Source organism: Opisthocomus hoazin, chromosome 21 (genome assembly GCF_030867145.1).
Source record: "Opisthocomus hoazin isolate bOpiHoa1 chromosome 21, bOpiHoa1.hap1, whole genome shotgun sequence".
Lineage (NCBI taxonomy): Eukaryota > Metazoa > Chordata > Aves > Opisthocomiformes > Opisthocomidae > Opisthocomus > Opisthocomus hoazin.
Genome location: NC_134434.1, coordinates 10605550 through 10623521, shown reverse-complemented (window position 1 = coordinate 10623521; position 17972 = coordinate 10605550). Strand labels below are relative to the sequence as shown.

Below are 17972 nucleotides of genomic sequence, written 5' to 3'. Positions count from 1 at the left end.
AGTGATGGCTTTGAGTGCAGCAGGTGGTAGGCAATACATGATGATTTCTGGATTAGGAGGAGGGAACTACTGAAAATACGACATTTAGAACTTGCTGACTTTGTATGAATGCATGTTCAACTGTATATTGAAATCTCATCTGCTTCCTCCCACATGTAATTCCTTCCTTGAAGGGAGCATTCTTTCCTCTCGTTTACATTTTCCAGTTAATGCTTTGAATAGCTCCCAGTGTTACGAGTATAGCCGCCGGTTTCCGTGCATGACACGCAGGTTGGTGAATTAACATGGCAGATAGCTTTTCTGTGTTTCACTTGTATCACATCCTTACCAGGATAAAGCTTATGATTCAATTTAGGTGTATTTAATTAGTGTTAAAGGAAAAAACACTTACCATGTACAGCAGCAGACACTGACAGTACCATCTTTTCCTACACTGCGATAGGTTCAATGAAAAAAGTGTTTTCATTCGTTTGCGGTGGGACTTTCCTGCAGTGGGACATTTACAGTCCCAGTGGCACTTGATGTCCATAATTATTTTTTAAATCCCATTCTTTCATCATGCGACTGGTTCGGGCAAGGGAGGTGGGTGCCAGCTCAGAGGGGGCACTGTTCTGTTTGTCAGATGCTTCTGCTGTTGTTGACATGTGGTATCAAAGAGGAGAAAAATTTTAGTCACTCTGACCATATGTTAGGTTAAATGTCGGAGCTTTTTTCATGTTAATTCGGTCTCCCTTGATGATTCTGCTTGATATTCTCTCACAGAGGCAGACTTAATTCGGGCAGATTACATTTGCTGATGAGCATGCTATTTAGAGAACAACCCAATCTTGACTCACCTCTTGCTGGATAAACAAACAGCATTACTGAGCCCATGCTTTGTTACATCTTTGATTTTATGAGATCACATTGCCGCGTTTAAAAGATTTCCTCTCCTCAATAATCCCATCAAACTCTTTCACAATAGGAAGAGAAGTAGACTGTCGCCTCCTGGACAGACTCAACTGCCAGGCTGAGAACCATGGCAGTGTAGCAGCATTTTGTTTCTCAGTGCTATGGATCCTTCTTCTCATTTGCTAATTGAAATACACTGTTCCTACCAAAACCACTTAAAATGAAGTGCACTTTTTGTACAAAGTGTACTGCCCTTACAAATCAGTGACCTTCTGAGAGATAGCCTTTTCTTTTTCCAATACAATACTCTTTTCCATAAGGCAAGAAGAGGGCTGAGGATGAAATGTTCTATCATTTTCTGTGTGTAAAGGCCAGTATATTTTCTTGATAAAATTTTGAAAGTGCTTGGTATTTCAATAAGCAACATTGATTCCAGCAGATCGCTGGGAATCTCCTCCAGGAACCTACTGGTGACAGAAATTAAAGGGAGAGTAACCAAGGACGTCACCCACTATAATGTGAAATGAATGTCCCAAATATGTATTTTAAAGACCGTAATACTGCTAAAAGACAACTAACAAAGATTGCCTTTATGTAGGACCTTCCAACTGAGAATCTTGTTATTACCTCTGGTTTTGTAATACATTTCAAAGTCCAATTGATGTTGAAATTGTTTGCTTAGAAACACTGCAGTAATTTTTAATTCATGTGCTGCTGTTATCCCAGTGAAAAACGTATTCACATAGAGACTATAATTTTACTTAGTAGCCAGGCAGTCCTGCTTTATAGAACTGGTGACTCACTGTTTTCCTGAGAAACTACAAAACTTACCAGTTCAACTTCTCTTTCAGAGAACTAAAAAGATCTAGGAATCTGATGTGTACTTGTCTTAGCAATTTGTTTCACGAAGAACAAAAACACGTGCAAACAGGAAAATAAATGCAAACCCGTCTAGAGTAATGACTGCCTCAGTTCTCTGCTTGTTCTAGTGGAGTGGTGGCGTTGGGGTCGGAGGCTCTGACACTGCCTTCCCCAGTGTGGATGGACGGTGCTGAGACGTTCTGCACCCCTGCACGAGTCACAATATCCCACCACAGTTATTTAGAAGGAGATCTGAGAGAACGTCTGCACCTCAGAACTCCTCCGTAGCATGCCCAAATGCATCTCTTAAATAAATTAATGCTGATCTCTGAAGAGGCCTCGATTAAAGAAAATGACGCACGAGGGGACCTACGTGCTGTTGGCACTTGCAGCCTTTCTTTGTCTCAGAACTCAATTTGTGCTTTGATGTGAGTCAGATGTGAACCCAGAGGATGCAAAATACCTGACATTTCCATTAGGCTGAACAGCAGAAACCCCTTTCCTTTTGGCGTAGCTGGTACCTAGCTTCATACTAAGAGTACCTGAATCATGTGACTTTGGAAAATGTAACTTAGCTTTGCAGGGTTTTGCTCTTTTCTTCAATTTTGATTCCTTTTACAGCAGAACCAAAAAATAAATATTGAAAAGAAAAGAAACGCTTAGTTATTGATAATGTGTAAAGTAAGTGAGTCTCATGATTTCTAGCTTGTGACACAAATGGATGAGGAGCATTTTTGCCTTGTCTCCTACATTGTGCTGTTTCTCCTTTGCCTTCAGATGCGCATCCCAAGGTTTCCTAAGATATCAAAGTACCAAAAGACACGGGCGAGTTTAGATGAACATTGGCAAAATAATCTTTTGTCCAACTCCCACTGAAACCAATGAGTAGCCAGAGTGAGGATTACAGGGTTGGCTTCTTGGGCTTTTTCAAGGAAATATGTTCATCTCTGGACATCACTATGTATCTAGTATTTCACAAGCCTGGGTGTTAGTTAACATAGGGTTTTTTCTTTCATTTTTTTGCAATTGTACAGATTATTGCTTACCAGCCCTATGCGAAGTCGGTGGATTGGTGGGCGTATGGAGTGCTGCTCTATGAGATGTTAGCTGGCCAGGTAAGAGTTACCGTCTCGTGCTCGCTGCGACCTCCTCCTGCCTCTCCAACTGCTGGCTGCTCTGTTTCAAGGCTCCCTAAAGGGTTAGACCTCTAGGGGACAGGAGTGGGGCCTTGCGTACTGATATTATCTCCTTGTACTCTTGACTGACTCTGAGAATACATTAGGCTTTAAGCTCTTTCTCTTGCACCCACATAATCAAGCACTGCCTTTGAATACGGCTTCTTTGTACTGTAATAATGTTATTAATAGCCATCTTCAAAATTGAATGGGAGACACTTCAGCAGGAAAATGCATGTCAAATGGAAGAAATACCATTTAATGGTTTGAAACCACAGGCAGACATAATAAGAGCATGTACATGCTCTGCATTGCAGTTAAGTTTCAAGAATACAGTTTTTGTATTGTGTGTCCTAGGGTAAAGTATGGGTCTCACCACTTGAAATTTGCTCAGTTACAGACCCCTTACTTATTCTGCACCGTTAATGAGATGTTGCTCTCTGAGTCACACAAGTAGAAAAGCAGCACTGTACTGCAGTAAATGGCAGGCAACTACCAACTTTAAGGAATTCTGTCAGTCCTGAGTTGGAAAAGATTTGTGCAATTAGCTTTCAATGAGTGTTAGCTAAAGGTAGGCATTTCCTGAGCTTAAAACATAAATTCTTAACAAATGCCTTTAATAGTTTCTCTACTAAACTCCAGGTGACATTTTAAAAGTTTTATATTGTAACAATCGCAGTTGTTAACATTTACAGTCTGCATTGCCAATATTAGCATCTGAATGCCTTTGAGAAAATGAGATTTACCATTAGCTGAGCCTTGCACAGTGCCCATATCCTGGGGACTCACCCACAGGCTCTTTCCTCATCACCTGTATTTAAAAATAAAACGCAGCTCTTGCTTGTGATACAGTCTCCCCTTCACAGAAGCAGAGTCTACAGCCATGTCTTATAAAACAAACGAGTTCAACTGGAATTAAGTGAGGAATGGATATACCTTAACACAAGGTAATTGAAAGTTACAGTCTCCCAACTTCACCCTTTGAAGTATTTTGGCTGTCTGGTGCACAGTAGCTTTACAAGCTGCTAAAAGATGGTCACGAAGATAATCCTGCACAGGTTGGTTTAACCTCGCTGCTATGCTGGGGGCAGAAATGAACTTTCCTCCTAGGTTTCTACCTGATAAACACTAAACTTCTGGGTCAGAAGATCCCAACTGCAGGTGGCTGGGAGTCTGGTGTGTGTTCCTGGGCAAGGACCACTGCTGTATACTGGTCTGTTTGGGTGTCTGTGATTGATTGGAGGCAGGCTGCTGGGCTGGGTGCACATTTGACCTTACCCAGTGTGGCCATAGTATTGTCATACCATTTCATAAAAAGTGGAGAATTTTTTTTAAAAAAAAAAGAAAAACAATAAGTAACTTACCTGTGATTTATTTTCAACAGCCTCCGTTTGATGGAGAAGATGAAGATGAACTTTTCCAGTCCATAATGGAGCATAATGTTTCCTATCCAAAATCACTGTCCAAAGAAGCGGTCTCCATCTGCAAGGGGGTGAGATAGAGGTTTCTATATCATTAAGTTCCTCTTTGGCAATCCTTGTGAATAATTAAATTTGGCTTTGATTTGGCACTGTAGTATTTTTAAGTGCAGCTTCTGTCAGGCTGTGCTAAGCTGTATTGTCACGAAGTGCTCATCGCTTGGTGTCACTGAGAAGCGTTCAGCTCTTCCTGCTATGCCCGGTTGTTTTATGGTGAGAACAAATGTCAGAATCAGTAGATGCCAAATCCAAAGCAGAATTTATAAACAGGCGATGGTGTGAAACATCTCCACCCGCCTTGCCTCTCAACTCTCGGCAGCACAACCCCAGTTTTGCAGGGTGAAGAGATTCCTCGGCTTGGATGTGTACCAGATACTCCAGCAAGTCCTCAGCCCAGTATGCCTAATGACAGCAGCAGAGCAAAAGAGTTGGTTAATAAGAATCATTTTTAAATGTAGGTAAAGATGAGCTGATATGAAAATCTTTAGCATAAATGCAAGGAAACTATGGGGAAATCCTGACCTAGTGGTAACCTCCATGGCCTAAAATTTATCATTGATTCTAAGTTTTTTTTTTTTTTTTTTTTTTTTTTTTTTTTTTTTTTTTTTTTTGAGGAAAAGAATAGATTTTACTTCAGGGGATTAGCTCAGGAAAAAAGAATTCATTTGACTTTCCTTTGATGCCATGTGATTCCCTAGAGTACTGTCAGTCTGCGGCTTTTCCATACCACCATCTATAAAGCACTATTTGAAGTTTTACTTACACTGCTAAAAGATCACTGCACTTACTTTCAGTTAATTTGGTATTTACTTTCTTCCTGTCCTTTGCAACTGTTTATGAAGTATTGTACATGAGCTGGATATTAATCCCTTAAGGAAAAATCATCAAGAAAAAGAAAAGCTGTTTAGAACAACAAGGTAGAAGGAAAGACTACTCTAAATTTGGAGCCTATCCCGGTGTAGATATGCTGGCCAACAAAAACAAAACATGATATATTTTTATAAAGTACATGCAGATTGATGCCTTGTCATGAAAATCATATATTCAAACAGCACAGTTTGAACTTGATTTCATTACCCTGTTTTCAGCTCTCCCGCTTGCTGCTGTTCTGCTAGGGGCTTACGCAGAGGCAGGCTGGAAAGCTAAAACTGCCCCGCACCACTAGGTTTAAGGTCAAGTCTCTGTGATAACAACAGGTTGGTCATCTGTATTAAACTCACAAATTAATACCAGATTTCAGTGAGCATTATGCCTGAGCTAAGAAGTCAATAGGAGAAGGCTTCTGAACCTTGTAATCAGCAGTGGTTCAGCAATCCTGGGACTGTGCACCATCGGGCAAGGCGAATGTGCCTGCTGTGCTCTGGAAATTGAATTGTCTACTTGACATCTCTTCTGCTGATTCAGAGTTTGTTGGGTTTGGTAAATGCTGTACTTTTGGAACAGAATTAAAATTACTAGAATCATTATTTGCGATTTCTTATGTCACCTACTGTTAAGGGGTTTAGGAAAGGTAACAAAAATGGGAAAGTTGCTGTTAAGCTTGAAGCAGGATGTGATTCCTAGCCCAGTGCGCAGCCGACTTCCCAAAGTCTGCTTAGAATCGCTTTTATTTTAGGTTCAAAATTGGAATGTGATCAACTCAACATTTGGAAGGAGACTAAAGCGGTACAGCTGAGGTTTTAAAAAGATGTGTCGAGATATCACTCCCAGCAGTATATTAATCATATATAATTTGTAAAAGAGCTTTAAAAAGTCCCGACAATACTGGAACTGAGAGTTGAAGGCTACGTTGCTCAATTCCTAGTGTACATATCAATTGAAAAGATTTTGAGGAGCTGGTTCATTAGAGAGCATAGTACTGTTTCCAAGCATGCAGCGCTAGTGGCTTTGGGGCTGTTTTTTTCCCAAGTCTGCTTAATCTGTTCAGCTGGGTATAGTATTGACCGAGCTGTCATTAGGGATGCAAGGGAGGAAACGCAGATCAGGTATTGTCAGCTGGGTGCCAAGCAATTGTAGGCTCTGTAATGAGATGTCTTGAACAAGCCCAGAAAAATGAAAGGGGGAAGTTGTACTTCATACAGCTTTAGTACATCAGAATTTATTAAATGATTGTTGAGGTAGGGCAGAAGCTGTTCTGGAGATTTACAAGACTGAACTGAAAGACCAAAGGTGAAATGCCGGAGTGAGCTGTGAACTAATACAACAGCAGTGTGCCCCGGGCACCGCCTGCCCACCCACACCTCCAGCGACAACTTCTGCCAAATGGGAAAAGTTTCTCAAGTGCAAGCCTGAATTTTGCTGCTGATGTGCTGTCTCTAGGAATCAAACAAGAAAACTAATATCAAAAAAATGAGTTTTAGCTTTTCAAAACAATTTTATTAGCATCTTCCATCTTCAGGAGAAGAGCAAGAGCATCACAATCTGGGGACAGTCTGTCTCACTTTCATTCCAGCGTTAAATTTAATCATTTGGTGTTTTCTTCCGAATAGCTAATGACTAAACATCCTGCAAAACGCCTGGGCTGTGGCCTTGAGGGTGAAAGAGACATCAGGGAGCACTCTTTCTTCAGGAGAATTGACTGGGAAAAACTGGAAAACAGAGAGATTCAGCCGCCTTTCAAACCTAAAGTGGTGAGTGAGATGTCAAGTACTTCCCGCGCTAAATGTGTCTGCAGTCGTGCTTTCCCAGGGGCGAGATTAATGCTGGCTTGGTGGTGCTGCAAAGCGGGGACACTTCTAAAATAGGGCAATTTGATTATGGCAGACCAGTCTATAAATCTGCTAATGTTTTGGCACCCTGTAGCATAACCCAGTGTAGTTTATTCCTTCTGAAAAAGTCTCTCGGTTGTTTGAGTCTAGACTGGACAGTCACGCACTGCATGAGAAGTGGAAAACAGAGAAAACTGGTGTGTTCACATCAGCCGCTTGAGACCTGTAATAAATGCGGTTCCCGACTGTCTCCTCTGAACAACAGCTGAAGTCAGTGATTAAAGTTATCTGAATTTCCTCCACGGTGGGCTACACAGCACAGGGGGTTTGCATTCCCCGTCCTAGAGCGACGTCTGCTGACTTTGCAAGAATAATCCCTGATTTATTTTTAATGTTTATTACTGGTTTGCACACATGTATCGATAGGAATATTTTAGAAATCCAAACAAGTGAAAGATGTCCTTAGCGTGAGAACTGTTTGCCGAATTTCTCTCAGCATGTACTGTGCTTTCTTGACAGGCAAAGACAAGTATTTGCACACAAGAATACCAGCTTTCAGGAACAGCTGTAAATTGTTATGTCCTAACATTGAATCTGTCTTCTCTAACACTTCATTTGTTTCAAGTGAGATGCGTAGCTGGGTGCAGCACTGCAGGTGTAGGGCCATCGGTCTGTACACTGATTTATTTACCAACACAGACATGCTAGTGTATATCACAGGCTGATGAGCAGAGGGAGGCCGCTACCCAGCAGCAGAACATATTGCTCTCTTTTTGTGTGCAAATGACTTTTTCACATCACCAGGAGGAGAGTTGCACGCTGGGAAGAGTGTTTTGTGCTAGGCGAAATACCCTTTTCATATGGTGCGGATTCTGCACGTAAGGAAGGGTGTAAATAAGTAAGGAACATGCGTGGTGCTGCCGACCCTGCCCGGCCAGTCCCCAGGGCTGCCTGCCCGAAGGGGAGTTGCACCTCTTTAAAGCATGTTTTATGGAAGATTTTCATGACATGCTTCTTGAGTCAAATTTAAAGCTGATCGTAAAGCAAATCTACCTTCACGTCTGTAAGCTTTATTAGCTCAGGAACTGAGTGCTTAGACACTCCTTAAAGTTAGAAGTAACACCAGCAGGAAGGTACTAAAAGCTTGAAGTACAGTCTGGTTCCATCATAGCACATTTCATGGCAGATCCGGGCTCCTGTTTAGGGCAGCTGTCCTCCATCTCCATGGTTATCATGACCTATTGTGTTTATACAGGCTACTATTACAGTACACCAAGGTGTACTCACATGAAGCCCAACTTTCCCAGATGAAAATAATTTAAAATCCAAGTCTGATGTTCACATACCCTATGCATAAACCATTTATTGTGATTGCTTACTCTATTTATGTGGATTCTAGAAAGCTACAAACACAGGACCATTAATCTGTTTGAAGATGTGGAGTATTTATAGGCTTTGTTTAGGGTGGGATTTTTTCAGAAAACCTTTGTAGGTGCATCTTCTCTAGGAATCGTGTTGCTGCAGGAATAATCCTGCTGCTTTTGCAGACAGGCATGGTTCTCACTCCAACACGGAGCCGCAGGTTTTGGGTCAGCAGCTGGTCGGTTTAAATAATGTGTTCCCTTCCAGACTGACATTTCACAGGCTGTAGGCATGGACTGATTATCTGGCAAGAAGGACATTTTCACTCCTATTTGTAAGTTTGAGAGTTCCAGAAGTCCTGTATTTTCAGTTCTGCTTTAATACTGCATTAACTCTCACAATAGCAATGCTACTCTTTGATGTGAAGACAAATACTTAATTGAAGATGCAAATTTATTGATAAATGATTGCATTCACACCCAACAAATATCCGAATTTCACATAAGTTATTTCTCAGCTTCTACTAGTATAAGCAGTAGTGAGCGGCTTAATGGAGTCAGGGACTTTGGTTTCAGTATACAGCTTTTTTTAATACCTTCCACTTCCTGGGGGGCGAAAAGGAAAGCCAAAAAGAAAAAAGACAGAGCATAATTTTGTGGAAGAAGGATGCGTATCTGTAGAACATCTTTATAGCAAAAAGTCTTTCCTGTATAAAAATCCCTTTTTTTGCTGCTCTGAGTTGACTGTAAACTACCTCTACATAAATTTGACTGACGGTTTGGGAAGACCTCAACTTTCATTCCGATGATGGAGAGTTTCCCCCTTGTCAAAGTTCCGCTCTGTCCATTCTTGTTCTCCAGAGATTCTGTACCAAAATGCATTGGCTTCAGTGGGCACCAGGGTATTCGGTGAGTGCAGAACCCCGGGTGAAAAAAGCAGACTACCACTAGCCTTTAACCCGTTGAAGTGTTCCTCTGCTTGTGTTCTTCCAAGCCTGAGCAAGTCTCCTTCTGTGAGCGCTGCGGTCCAGTACCTGAGCATGTGTTTTTCATCTGAAATGTAAACCAACTTGTGCCCGGGGCGGCAAAGTTCTTTGCAGCTCCGATCGGATGGTGTGTCCCAGTGCAGGACATGCCAGGTGCTTTGCGAGAAGGTTGGAAACTCTAACTGTGCTGTTTTTGAGACAGCCAAACATCTCACCCTCAAATTCCCTTAATGGGCCCTTCTTCAGCTGGTTTCCTCTATAAATGCACAGCTTTATTGATGTTACATTAGTCAGAAGAAGCAATGTTTAATATTGCTCTATTGTACAAGCCATCTGCTGTCCTTTCCAAGTTCTCCTCTAAGCCTGAAGATAATAGCGTAATGTATCCTCTAAATCCACATGGAGATATATTCACTGACGGAAGTATTTGGTAGTGCAGCTATCCGGTAGGAATGGATAGAGAGGAAAGGGTCAGGGACAACGGGACGGAACGTGCAGTGCCTTTATTGCACAACCACGCTTTGTTCGAAGATCTGTTACAGCAGGTAGTTTTGAGATAAGCAGATTTACCCATTTCCTTTAGACCTCTCCGCAATATTTAATGCCTAGTTTTCCTCAAATACACAGTTTTTCTTGCACCCAAACTAATTTTGTTCTGGGCCCACCTTCATCCTTTTTAACTTGCCATTAATCATACTTCCCTGCCTCTCAAGTGTTTTCTGCATTACTCAAAACTATCCTTTTTGCAAACCTGATTTCTTTTGTTTTCTGTTCTGAATGAGTTGCGTTCTGCGCGTAGCTATATGTGACCCCTGCTCGGCTGGGTTCGCGAGGCGACGCGTCTCGTCTCTGAGACGACGAAAGGAGGAAACCTGCGATGGCAGGCTTTGTAATGGGGACCTGTTCCCAGGCTGCGCTCCCCGCCCCGGCTCCCTCCCGCGGTCCCCAGGACTGAAGCTCTGCTGTCATTTATGGATTTACAAGGGTTTATAGGCTGTACAATGGAGAATTAAAGCGTATAAATGAATTACATTAAGCTTTCTGCAGATCATGAAGGAAACAGAGACTAACACCAAAATTTAATTTTGCTTCGTAAAGGTTTTGAGAAGAATGAAATGGCTCAACAGATAAAGTATTTCTTGACGATACATGTCCATAAATTTTTTTTTTTCCTTTTGTATGCCAGTAATTCTGAATATTTAAGCCTCTTTACCTTATCACCTCATGCTGATGGATGGAAACTCTTCTGACTCTGTTTTTCGTCTGTTAAAACTTCTCTGTTTCCTGGAATTTTTTGTTAAAATATCTAAAAAGAAAATTTTCTCTTAACAACTCACAAGAAATGAGGGAAAGTCTTGTATGTATCCTGAAAAATCTGCAAAATCTGGAACTGCCAATGTATTGCTGTTTTTTTCAGCCTGTTTTCTGTTCTTCTTTTTTTCTTGCAGTGTGGCAAAGGTGCTGAAAACTTCGATAAATTCTTTACACGAGGACAGCCAGTACTAACACCTCCGGATCAGCTGGTCATTGCTAACATAGACCAAACAGATTTTGAAGGGTTCTCTTACGTTAACCCCCAGTTTGTACACCCCCTTTTACAAAATGTAGCATGAAGCAGCGGAGCAGGAACAAACCCCGCAGTGGGGAACAGTCCTTAACCCTACAGTTTTTAGGCTTTTGCCTTGCTGATTCCATTTGGGCCTGGAAACTGTAGGGTTAGAAAGTCTAAGATGGGGGAAAGGCCACTTATTCAGGATTTTGGCTTTGCAACAGCAATGTTGTCTTAATGGGAGATGAATTAGTGTACGGTGCCCACTTATTCTTCAAGAAGTCACCACTGACTTGTCTAAACCTACCCATTTTTTGGTACGTTGTATATTTTTGTAACTTCCCACTGTCCTTTTGCTCCCTTTTCTGCTCTGCTGTGTTAGAAATAATCTAACACACAATCTGAAAAAAAGAAAAGCAACCTCGAATATTCAGCCCTTCGGTGCGGGTGCTGGGAGACAGAGCCCTCGGCCCCGAGGGACCGCTCCTCCCCACTCTTCCCGGTGGCTTCAGGGAAATCAGCAGCACAAGAGACCGGAACGGCGGCGGCACCGGGGAGGAGAGGCATTGAAAAAAAATTGTCGAAAGTAATTGTTTCAAAAATATGACAGAAAGAAGTTGGGAGTGGGTGGGAGGGGGGATAAAATCAAATTAGACCCTGAGCCTTCGTGAACCGATCCTGTAAGCAACACCAAGTTTAAACGTACTTCAGCCGTGGCCAGTTCTCTAGGATCTTTGCTAAGTAGCATGTGATAAACTCAAGGGTGAAATTTTTTCTTTAATAATAATAATAGTAATAATTTTAATAATATTTTTGTGAATTTTAATCTCCATGAGATTATTCTGTGATCCAGGGTGCCATTGTTTGTTCAGTTAATTTAATTTACACCACTCCTCAAGTTTACTGTTAACCGGTTCTAATACCAATATTTTACTATGAAATTTGTTAACCTGGAATGTAGAACAAAACTGTAATCCCTTAAGTCTTATTTACGTGTGTTTGTTTATAGTCTGCAGTATAGGGCAGTAAATCGAAGAAAGCATTATGTATACTAAATTAACAAAATATGAAGCCCCAAGTGACTTCCTGATTTCTCCGGAATAACTCACAAAAATCAAGTGAGATTTAGTCTTAAAATAATCAGTTTTAATTCAGAAAACTTGGGGCTGTAGAATAATCAAGCCTGAAAGAAGCAGCACCTAAAACTTGTTTTATTGATAGAATGGAATTTAATGCATTTTACATATGCTTCATGCAATGAATTTTGCATGTTTAGTAATAACTCTTAATAATAAGGGTTAATAATATGCAGATCTATATTATTGACATAATCGTATCAAGCATAAAGAGTATTATAAAAATTTTATAAAACAAATTGTGCTTTATTTGTGAAAGTTCTTGTTCTGAATTACATCATTTAGATTTAGCTAAATGTTTTATTGCTATTGTTTTGGTTTTTACTTTAGGTTTTGGATACTGTTAATGGCTTAGGGTATAATCTCTTTTTTAAAAAGTAGATCTACTTTTAAACAATAATTGCTACCTGCAGGTTTTATACGAGGTTCAATTAGGCTTTCATTTCACATCTGCTTATTACTTACAAAGAAGGAAATAGACTTTGTTTGCAATGATGAACACTGTAATTAATGCAATCTTCTCCTCTCCTATCACTTAGATACAAAATTTTGATATTTCCTCTTACAACTTACCAGAAGATATTTATCCAAATATCAGTAAATATTTTTGTGCATATTTTGGTTTTGTTACAGCATGTAAAATAGTAGTCTGTGCATTTTCCTTTTTTTTTCCCTTCTGCCTTGTTAATGTTAGCAGCCGTAGGCACTTTTTGTCTGTCAGATGTGCATGACGATGCCAGAAGCATGATGTCTCTGTTGCTGCATGCAGACTGATTACAATTTTTCCAGCATGTAAACAAATTCAAAAAGTAAGATACTTGCCATAAAAGACTTAAATTTATACTAGAATATGTAACTGGGGGGTGGGAGGGAGGGGAATCTACTTTCTAATCATCTTCTATGACGATAAAACATGGAAACCGTGCCAAAGATTCTGTTAGAAAGACGCAGTGCTGCAGACCGGTAGCCAGGCGAACGGGCTGGGCTTACTGGGGTGACCCGTGGCGGAGTGGGGTTTCTGAGTGAAACACAGCTGGATTCAAACAGCAGCTGTGCTGTGCGCCTGCACCCGTGGACCCTCAGCACCTCTGTTTCTGGGGCCTGGGATGCGCCGTTGGCATCACCCCGGAGCTTTGGCGTGCGCCTGGTCCTGGTCCTCCCGCAGGCCCAGCTCTGAGCAAGGAGCATCTCCCCGGGTAAGGGCGGGCAGGCTTTGAAGAGCAGACCCAACCATTCTGAGCACGGGAGAACGCACTGCTAACGAGGGGCATCGACCGACTAACAAGAACGCAGATTGTTGCCTAAATAAACAGAACTCACAATATTTAAAATGTTTTAGGAGTGAAATTTCCAAACCATTCTGTGTCAAATAAGTTATCAGCCAAGTTTGGGAGTTCATTTTCTTGTTTTTATGTTATATACTCTAAAAATTATGGTATTCACCATAAAGTATGTGGACTAGTGCAGCATTCATGACTATTTATGTTTTTCTGAATATTGTCAGGAAATTCTGGGTATCATGCTGTAGAACATAACACATTCAATGCATGGCTGAGGCTCAGATTTTAAATAAAGAAGGGGCTCTCACGTAAGTCAGTCTGCTGAGAGGCAGCGTTACAGGTGTTTTAAGAACATGAAGTGAAAGAGAGACTTTTGAAAAAGGAAAATACAGAGAGGAATAGAGGCGCGCAGGTTTTTGCAGTGAGAAAGCAGAGCAGGGGCAGAACTAAACCAAGCCAGAAACAGGCAGGAGATCCCCGGGGGCAGACGTTCCCAAGCAGTTCTGGTTATCCTGCAAAAATACGAATTGCACGGGGCGGTCGCGTTGGGAGGGGCTGTTGCTGGCACAGCTGTGACGGTCGGTGCTGGTCACACCAGAACACGGCATTAAAGACCTGGTCCAACATCTGGCCAGAGCTGCTCATTTTCTGGCTGCTTCTCGTAACCCGTTTCTTAGGCACTTGGATTTGTTCCCCAGTTTTTCTGATGTAGAAGCAAAAATTCCTCTCTAACGTTGTTACCTCAAGTCCCTGGGCTTGCGACATCTCACGTCGGCGTCTGTAGGTGCCTGTAACGCTTACGCAAAGGTGCTGCGAACTTGGATCCTGCAGGAACAAGGCGGGGTTGTGTAAAGCAGGGGTTGAGTATTTGTCTTGCTCCTCGCTGCCCTGCCTAACGCACTCTCGTGTGAATGCTGATGCGTGGACCAGCCCTTTAATGAGAACTCCAGGGGGCTTGTTTGTCATCCAGAAATTTATAACGGCAAGTGAAACCTGAAGTACCCAGCAAACACATTCATATCTTTCTCAATACAGACATTATTTATATATATAGAATTTTTCACAAGATCTGGCTTTCTAGAGAACGTGTCTCAACAGAGGAATTAGAGCTGCTTTTCTTTCACTTGTATTCAATGGCAACCATAACACAAACACCCAAGTTATCGTAAAGATTTCTAAAAGTAAAATTTAAGATTATAACAGAGTGAAGTTTTAAGAGCCATGTTTCCATCCCACGTGCGCTCGAGTCCCGAGGGCCTCCAGAGCAGCCTTGTTCCCGCTGTGGGAGGCACAGGTCTGCCATGTAAAACTTCTGAGATGTTTCCAGGGATTAAATGGGACTTACCTAGCTCCTAGGCAAATTTCTTCATTATTTGGGCACCCGGGTGTGTTCATCTGCCTTCGAGTCACCGCAGCGGGGTGGTGGATTTCCAGGAGAGCCGCTTCGCCCGCTGGCCAGTCTCAGTGCTCCTAGCAAGGATTGCGCGTACGTGAGAAGGAGAGAGAACCTTTCCATAATGAAATACTCCCCCTTAATCCAATTCAGAAGAGAAATGCTGTTTAGTTTTCTGATCCTTTGTTCTTTTCAGAAATACAAATGAATTTCCTTTTACAAACCGAAAAAAGTTCTTCTGGAAATCAGCTGTTAGTTTAAAAGAAACTCATCATATCTAAATGCTGTTGGCCTTTGAAATCCATCCTGTCTTTTGGGGTGACTTCAGCTGAATAATGCTGAGCTCCTGTAAAATTAATAAGGTCAACTGAGAGAAGAACTTGTCTTCTAGCTGGAAGGATGACGTGTCCACGGGCCAGCATGGAGTGGTACCACTTGCAAAGTCTGTTTTCTCTGCCGGTGCATCGGGATGCAATCCCAGTTAAATGCCGCAGGAGACGCATGTGGTTTGCAGAGGGGGAAGATCTTCCTTGTTAAGTACAACACATCATTGGAAATAATAATAATCCAATAATAAAGCTTCGATATGAGTAGAAAGCACACATACAGTATTGAGTTTACAGTGGGCTTTCTGACCTGCCACGAAACTTCTGGAAACATTTTGTGTGATTTTCAGTTCTTTTAGTCCTCAGCACAAGTTACTGTACAGAAGTTTTGTCTCTTTGCTAGCGCGAGTGTTGGCTCTAGGCGATGTGTTCTCTGCGTGCACTGAGCTGCAGAGCAGTAGAAAAGTAGACAAGCTAAAGCACTTTTTTCCTCAGCTCCACACTCTTAGATGGGATCTGAAATAGTTCGGTTGAAGAATTGAACAAGAATTGACTCCATAAACATGGATGATTTCATATCTACCAGTAACTGTGCCAGTAACAGTCGGTAATTAAATAGCCTTATAACGCGTAATCATCATGCACTACAGCCCTCCTGTTCCTAGGAAAACCGAGAGAGAGGGAGCAAGTTATTAACCTCTCTGCCTCAGTTACCTCATCTGTAAAATGGGGACAATAATACTTACCTCACAGGGAGGTGTGAGGACTTCTTAGCTAATGTTTCTAATACACTTTTAACCTGAAAAGACTTGTGTAAGTATTATTATAATTTTTAATATTTAATCAGCTTCTTCGATTCACATGGTATTGCTGGATATACCATGCTATTTCTACTTTTTTATAGAACTTTAGTAATTCTGGTGAAACCGTTTAAAGAGAAATAAAATCAGGTCTGATACGTTTCTTACAGAATCTGGAGCCCAGCCTTTGTTACCTGGAGTCAGGGTGCGGTGGGGAGTGCTGCTGGCCAGTTGTGTAGGTCAGCTGCACTGACCCCTTCTCCAGTTACTGAGATTTCTATGTGCAATTTAAAAATTCCATGGAAATGGAAGTCTTAGCAGAACTGATTATTGTAGGTGGGGATTCCCTATGGGTAAATAAAGTGAGCACAGCTGTTTTCTAGTACTGTTTGTACTGACTCCGTTTGAAGGAGAAGCGATGTTCTTTCTGCAGCTGGTCCATCCGCGACAGGTTTATTCCATGGATATGTTAATGTAGTCCCGTGCTGTGTATCTCCATGCTTTGCTTTTCCTTGTGTGTGACACCATAGTTAAAACTTAAAACTGCCCTAGAAGCTATGATTTTTCTTCCTTTGATTACAGTTGACCAAAAAAAAAAAAAAATCAGCAGTCTGTCGATAGTTTTAACAGTGACTGCAGGAAGAGGAGCAGCGGCGCTGATAGCTGGCCCCAGCCTGCTGCTGTTGATGCTCGTTTCTCACTGTGGGACACACAGGGAAGTCTGCAGCTGATGTTACATCCGTTTTATGATCGTAAGTTGGTGACAGGCACATTTTAATAGAAAGCAAAATGGTGTTTCTGATCTTCATAAGCCTTTTCCTGAGAACTATTTGAACGGTATTTGGTTTCCTTCTGTCTGAACCCCAAGAGGCCATACACCCGTCGGAGGTGCCTGTGCTCCTGCCTGCGCCTTCCAAGGCGCCCAGGGGAGCCGCAACGTGCTGAGAGCTCGCCCTGTGCTCGGCGGCTTCGCTGGAGCCAAGACCGCGGTGTCGGGCCTCGGGCAGCACTAAGCCCACAGACCCCAGCTCAGCAAAGCCACGGAGTGGGGCCCACCTCTGAGCAGCGCGGCTTCGCCTCCCGCGGAAGTCACCGGAGCGTGCACACGGACGCCGTGCTGACTCGGGGCAGAAGCAAATGTTCCTGCAGTGATAACACAAGTTTAATCTGTGGCTCGTTCCCCACAAAGCCTTGCATTTATTCTCTTGTGTGCTATCAAAATGAATGTAAGAAAAATAATTTCAATGAAATGAAGCTCGTTGCCTCTTGCGTTTCCCAACACATGTCTGGTTTTGTGCAGCAATACGGAGCACACCTGCATCTTTTTAAGTGATTGCATGTTACTTTAACATTACCTTTTTTAAACAAGGAGTAATCCCACCTTGAACTCCTTCATATTTTTTAATATTATTTAAGACCCAAATTTTGTATTTATGAAGAGGAGAACATTATTTATTTTCTTATCATTTATCTGCAAGATGCTACCAGAAAATTTGGAGAGGCCATTCATTTTTCAAAAAAATGAAAAAAAAAAATCATTGGAAGTATAGTGGGCAAGACTGATGTGTAAATTACATCTTTTTTTTCTTAATTCGCAATATCTTCAATTTTTGTTTGCATGAAATGCTTTTGTTGAATATTAATTGTAGTTTCAAAGCAAATGTGTACGAATAAAACTACTGATCATTACTTTAGTGAGAGTTTGGTCTGCCTTTATGAAATTTCAATCCGAAACTGAGTCCGCAGAGCCCAGCGGCTGCACAGATCACGGCGTGATCAGCTGCAGAGGTCGCCCAGATCCAGACGTTGATTCTCCGTTCATACGCAGAATTTTAACCTGGGTCCTGGTTTAATTCCTGGTAATAAATCAGGAGAAAAAGAGGCTAAACTGGGGAAAGCATGTGTCTGTAAGAGGATTTCCGTGTGCGGAGAGGCGAGCATCAGCTCTTTGAGCCTACAGGTCCTGGCTCACCTGCTTGCTGGGCTCGGCGGCTCAGGTGTGGATGCGCAGGGAAGAACGGCCCCGGG

General features: G+C 42.0%; 1 protein-coding gene across 2 annotated transcripts in view; it reads left to right on the top strand.

Annotated features, from left to right (window-relative positions):
* PRKCA (protein kinase C alpha) overlaps positions 1-17622 on the top strand; it is a 160880-nt gene extending 143258 nt beyond the window's left edge. For both annotated transcript variants that reach the window (XM_075441308.1, XM_075441309.1), the window contains 4 exons: positions 2787-2867; positions 4312-4419; positions 6895-7035; positions 10909-17622. In XM_075441308.1, coding sequence (XP_075297423.1) covers positions 2787-2867; positions 4312-4419; positions 6895-7035; positions 10909-11073 — 495 coding nt within the window. In that variant the 3' untranslated portion in view covers positions 11074-17622. The remainder of the gene's footprint in view (positions 1-2786; positions 2868-4311; positions 4420-6894; positions 7036-10908) is intronic.
* The last annotated feature ends 350 nt before the right edge of the window (positions 17623-17972 follow it).